General features: G+C 33.8%; 1 protein-coding gene across 2 annotated transcripts in view; it reads right to left on the reverse strand.

The window, feature by feature from the left end:
- The window catches only part of LOC102589691 (rho GTPase-activating protein 7), a 41,894-nt gene extending 41,523 nt beyond the window's left edge, over positions 1-371 (reverse strand). For both annotated transcript variants that reach the window (XM_006356295.2, XM_006356294.2), the window contains exon 1: positions 72-371. In XM_006356295.2, coding sequence (XP_006356357.1) covers positions 72-125 — 54 coding nt within the window. In that variant the 5' untranslated portion in view covers positions 126-371. The remainder of the gene's footprint in view (positions 1-71) is intronic.
- Positions 372-5,885: the final 5,514 nt, after the last annotated feature.

A 5,885-nucleotide genomic window follows, 5' to 3' on the forward strand; every position in this document is an offset into this window, starting at 1 on the left:
ACCATAACCAAAAAAAAAAAAAAAAAAAAAACAAGAAAACACAAAATTGAAAGAAAAGTTAAAAACTTTACCGTATTTGAAGTACCGATACGTGGACGTTCAAATGCAGCAAGTGAAGCCGACATTGTTGTAAAGGGGTTCAAGAAAAGGAACCCAACATTGCAGAATATGACAAGAGAAATAGTACCAAGAACTGAGTTCAACTCGGATCGAGGGTATAACTTGGTTTCAACTCATTAATGGAGTCAAATAGGAGATCTAAAAGGGGTAATAATCTGCTGTGAAAGTAGATTTTTTTTTATGAAGAAGAACAAGGAAGATGAAAGACGAACCAAAGAAAAACAGAACAACAGAGAGATTTGTGTGTTGTGTCTGTCTATTTTGTTTTGTTGTTTTGATATTTGGGGGTGGGGTGGCGTGGGGTGGGGTGGGGTGGAGTAGATTACAATAGTGGTAAAGTTTGATCATTAATTAACTTTATAGACACTGTTTGATTGATGGATTATTTACATTAAAAAGATTATAAGTTATCCAATGTTTTGTGGAAATCATCAATTTGAATTTCAAATTAGATAAGTAAATTATTTTTATATTTTTTTTATCATTATGGAGGTGAAATTCATTTAAAGTTAACATTAATTTTCACTTAAATATTTTAATTAGGCTTTATTCATTATTAACATTTTGTGTCTGATGTTGCAATGTTAGTTTAATATTTTTTTATTGATATGGCAAAGTGAGCGTATCACAGTCACTAATGAAGCGTGAGAGACTTCTTTAGCCTATTTTATTTTATTTCTTTTCCCTTCTTCTTTTCTATTTTTTGCCACTATTGCTCCAATTGTTTTCTCAAGCTTCTGCTATTAGTGGTTCTTGTATGTACAATATAATCACTTGAATTTTCGCACATTCATTATAACTTCTCAAATTTCACATTCCACTTGTAAACACCAAATCAAATGAAGAAACAGTAGGGGCTGCAGCGAAGAAAACAATGAAATTTGGATGGGTACAGCAAAAAAAACTAAAAGAAAAAATATAACGGAGAAGATGAATGTGTGGGGGTGAGGTGAAGTAACACACCATGAATTTGAATAAAAAAGATTATATGTCATATATATATATATAGGTGGAATTCATTAGCTTCCATTTAAAGTTTTTCACTTAAATATTTTAACTAGGCTTTAATCATTTTTAACATCTTATGTCCGATTTCGCTATGTCATTCTAAAGTTTTTGTTGGTGTGGCAAAGTGAGTGTATCATAGTCAGTAGTGGCGCGTGAGAGACTTCTTTAGCCTATTTTATTTTTATTTCTTTTCCCTCCTTCTTCTCTATTTTCAACCGCTACTGCTCCAATTGTTTTCTCAAGCTTCTTGCTATCAGTGGTTTTCGTGTATATAATATAATCACTTGAATTTTCACGCATTCATTATAACTTCTCAAATTTTACATTCGTACTTGTAAACACCAAATCAAATAAAGAAATGGGAAGGGTGCAACGAAGAAGACAATCAAATCAGAATAGATGTGACGAAAAGACCTTAAAAAAAGGAATATGACGGAGAAGATAACTCTGTGGGGATGAGTTGAAGTAACAGACCATGAATTTGAATAAAAAATATTATATGTCATTTATTCACTTAAATATAACATAACAGGGCTGGACATGAGGTATTATTATTATTATTATCTTATAAAAGGGAGTTCGATTGCCAAAGAAGGCAACAAGTCAACATTTCTGCTTTGGCAATTCGAGGGTACTTTATAAATTAACATAACACAACTACGAAGCTAAACTAATCCATTAACATAGTGGTAGCAATACCCTTTTTCATGTTCTTCCTGAAACCAATTGCCAATAAATCAATTGAGTCACATTGAAATCACAGAAATTAAATTGCCAAAAATGCAATATTTGTCAGTTTCACTTTTAGGCAAATTTCCATTTTCATCAAAGAATGTTTGCTCCAACTGGATCAATAATTACTTTTCTTAAAATTTTCGATCAGCTGAAGAATAACTTCATTGATTATATTTTATTTTCCATTTTTTTTGCATAATTCGATCAGCTGAAGAATAACTTTGATTATTTTGGTTGTGACTCGGGTTATCACTACGTAAATATGAGTCTATTGGGCAAAGGTCACATAAATGGACGCAACAACAACAACAACAACAACAACAAGAAGTTGATTCGGATAAAAAAAATTAACGTATTTGTTGATCTGGATTAGGAAATTGACTACACTAATGCTATTCCTCAAGGGAATGCTTGATCTTTTAAGTTTGATGCAGGCATTTAAGGGGCTATTTCATAATTTTTCATATGATAACTTTCATTAATACTTGAAGAATTTTATTAGTGTGTGATACATAAGTTGGGCAAAGTCTCTAACATCGCTATTAGATCGAGGGTATACAAGTACTCCCTCACGGGAGAAGTAAGAACTTTGATCCACAACTTGCCACCAAACTCCATCACCACATGAATGGAGTTGGTGAGCATATTCTTGAAGAAGTGGTTTACTCCAAAAATAAAAAAGGCAGACTTGTGAGACAATATATTCATGAAGTGTGAAAGCGGTTCAAACAATACATCCAAAAATCGTCAAATCATGAGTTTCCAAAGCACATTCTTATGAAAAAAGTTCTATATGGATCTTGATGTCTTGAATCAATTTGTAGCCAATAATACATATGAGGGTTTTTTATGGTTAAGTCTTACGCCCGAGTTCACGATCTAATATACAAAGTGACGAAACACAACTAAGCATGTGTTAAATCGAGAAACATTTTGATAATTGACAAATAGAGGAGCAGATGAAAGGAACCGATTGCGCCGACATCTTCCTTTCATACCGATCCGACTGGGATAAGGAGAACGTCAACCATGGGAATAAGAAGTTATAAAGCTGTGAAAGGGTTATTTTTTCGACAAGAAACCAGTGCAAAAAGGTTTCCTTTCATAAAAGAATCTCTTCAAGGAAGAGGAAGTGTGCTTAAATTAGTTTACAAGAATTTTCAAATTCCATACGGATAAGGAAGCAGAGTTGAAGTAGGAAAAGGATTTTTGGTCTACTTAGTCTATAAATAGAGCAAGGGTCTTCCAACGTAACTTGCACACTTAAACAGAGAGTTACAAGCATAATACAATCAAATAGAGGGAGTTCATATTTGAGTGATTTCTGATTACGAAGTGTAGCCAAAGCAAGAAAACAAGAATTGAAGAAATGATTCATAGGCATATGTTTTATAGTTCATAAGTCAAGTTTTCTTGTATTGAGTTTTTATCGAGTTGTATCTTTAATTCTTTCTAGATCTAGTGAAGTAAAACTGGAGTACAAATAGAGTCTTCAAGTTGAGGCGACTTAAATTCTTGGGAGCATAAACCTAGGGGGTTTTGTGTTGGAGTTTAGGAATTAGAGTTAGTTCCTAGGATTGCAAGAGTTGTAATCTGAATTCATAACTTGAAGTGGGGTCGACGATTTAGTTGGTTATTGGCGTCTAGGAATTAGAGTTTATAACTCCTTAGGTTACACAGGTTTGTAATCTTTTGTTGAGGCTCATAATTTAATGAAGTGGAGTTAAATCCTATAGAGGTGTAGGTCGTGATTTTTTACCCTTTATGAGTCGGGACTTTCCGCGATAAAATATTGTGTCATTACTTTATTTGCTTTACATAACGTAATTACTGTAATCTGCAACTGAACAAATAGAATATGCATGTTCCTTAGGCAAATCTGGGGGTCAGTATTCCAACAATTGGTATCAAAGCAGGTTATCTTTGTAAAGGCTAATAACTCAAAATAAGATCACTATGAATTATGTACCTCCTCTTGGACACAGTGAAGGTCAACACATTAGCATACCACCACTATTCAATGGACATTACTACGCATAATGGAAGGCGAGAATGGAGAATTTTCTACAAGCTCAGGACTATGAATTATGGATGAGAGTTACTGATGGTCCTCTTATTCCTATAATGAAGGGAAAGTCATTCCAAAGCTCAAGGCTCAATATGGAGAAGGTGATTATAGAATGATTGCAAAGAATGCTAAAGCTAAGTGCATCCTTGTATGTGGACTTGGACCTGACGAGTTTAATCGCATCTCTGGTTGTACTACAACGAAACAAATTTGGGATACACTGGTCAATGCATATGAAGGAACTCCCCAAGTAAGAAAATTTAGAATTGCTAGACTATGCACTGAATATGAAACATTTAAGATGGAAAGTGGTGAATCACTTCAAGATATGATTACTAGATTCACTACTATTGTGAATGAACTAGTGTCTTTGGAAAAGATATACACTACTGAGGAACTTGTTGATAAAGTGTTGAGGACTCTACCTAAGTCGTGGGAGATCAAGGTCACTACAATTAGAGAAGCAAAGGATTTGACAACCATGAGTTTAGATGAACTTTTAGGGAATCAAAAGACTTACGAGATGAATGTGGATGAAACAAAAATGAGTGGAAGAAACAAAGATATGATTTTCTCTTTCAAAGCAATTGAGAGTGATGAATCTGATCTGGATGATGAGGACATATCCATGATTAGCAAAAACCTCAAAAAAACTCTTCAAGAAAGGTGGAAACTATGAGAAAACACTGCCCCCAAGAAAAGAAAAAGAATCTGGAAACGCTATGTATACTACTTGGGGAACAAGTTCAGACAACTCAAATGAAGATGATGCAGAAGATACGGCTTTGATGGCCATGGAGGACTCTGAACTAAACTCTGAATCAGACACTGAGAAAATTAGGGAGGTAAATCTTCTTGACCTTAAAAATAAACTAAAATATTTTTCAAAGAAAAAAATATATTCCCTTATTTTAACTCTCATAGATAATGTTCAAGAGTTGGATGACAACAAAGATCAGTTATTGGCTTCCTTGACCAGTTTAAAATTTGAATATACTGATCTTGAAAAAATTAACTCTGATCTCAAGAAAGAAAATCAATTCCTAAAGGAACAGGTACAACAACTTGATTCATGCACTTTGGCTCTCAAATCTGAAATTTTGAAACAAAGTGTTACTGGGAATGGAAAAGAAAAATTAGTGGTGACCAAATCAGATGTGACCAAGATCTAAAGAGGTTAAAAGATGAACTATTTCTCAAAGGGAAAAATCTAGAAGAATAAATCTTGACTTGGCTAGAACTAAGTATGAGCTTGCGAGGGCAAACAAATGGACTCAGTCATCAATGATTGTGACTTAGCACAGTAATAAAACACATAACACTAAATCTGGAATATGTTTTGTTAAAGAAGTTCCTAAGAAAACCTCTTATGTGTGCACACATTGTGGTAGTATTGGTCACTCAAGGGGTACCTGCCCAATAGTTATAACTCACATGAATAAAAACTTCAAAGCTGCCTCAAATAGAAAAACCAACCCTGTTAAAAGAAAGGAATCACGTCAAAGGAACAGGTTGGGGCAAAAGAAAAAACGTAAAAATATTTTACCAAAATGGATTAATAGAGATCTCATTCATCATTTTTATCAATACAAAGGACCCAAGCTAGTCTGGATTCTTAAATCTAACCTTTGAATTTGCAGGAAAAGTGAGAGGAAGCAGACAATATTCACCAATGAACACATGTTGCTCCAGACGCATGATTGAAACTAGAAGAATATTCTCTCACTTGCAAAAGAAAAGGATGAAATAATAGCTTTGACAGTGAAAAAAAAAGTTGAAAAAATGGGCAAGAATAAAGAACACAAATTGAAAGAAGGCATCATGTTGAAGGAATGAACCAAAATTCACTCAGTCTATTACAACTTTGCTGCAGGATGATGATGAGTTGTCAATGGTCTTCAAATCAATTATGAAGAAACATGTAAAAGAAATAGGTTCAACCTATGCATTATCT

The sequence above is a fragment of the Solanum tuberosum genome, unplaced genomic scaffold (assembly GCF_000226075.1).
Source record: "Solanum tuberosum cultivar DM 1-3 516 R44 unplaced genomic scaffold, SolTub_3.0 scf00217, whole genome shotgun sequence".
In the NCBI taxonomy this organism is placed as follows: domain Eukaryota; kingdom Viridiplantae; phylum Streptophyta; class Magnoliopsida; order Solanales; family Solanaceae; genus Solanum; species Solanum tuberosum.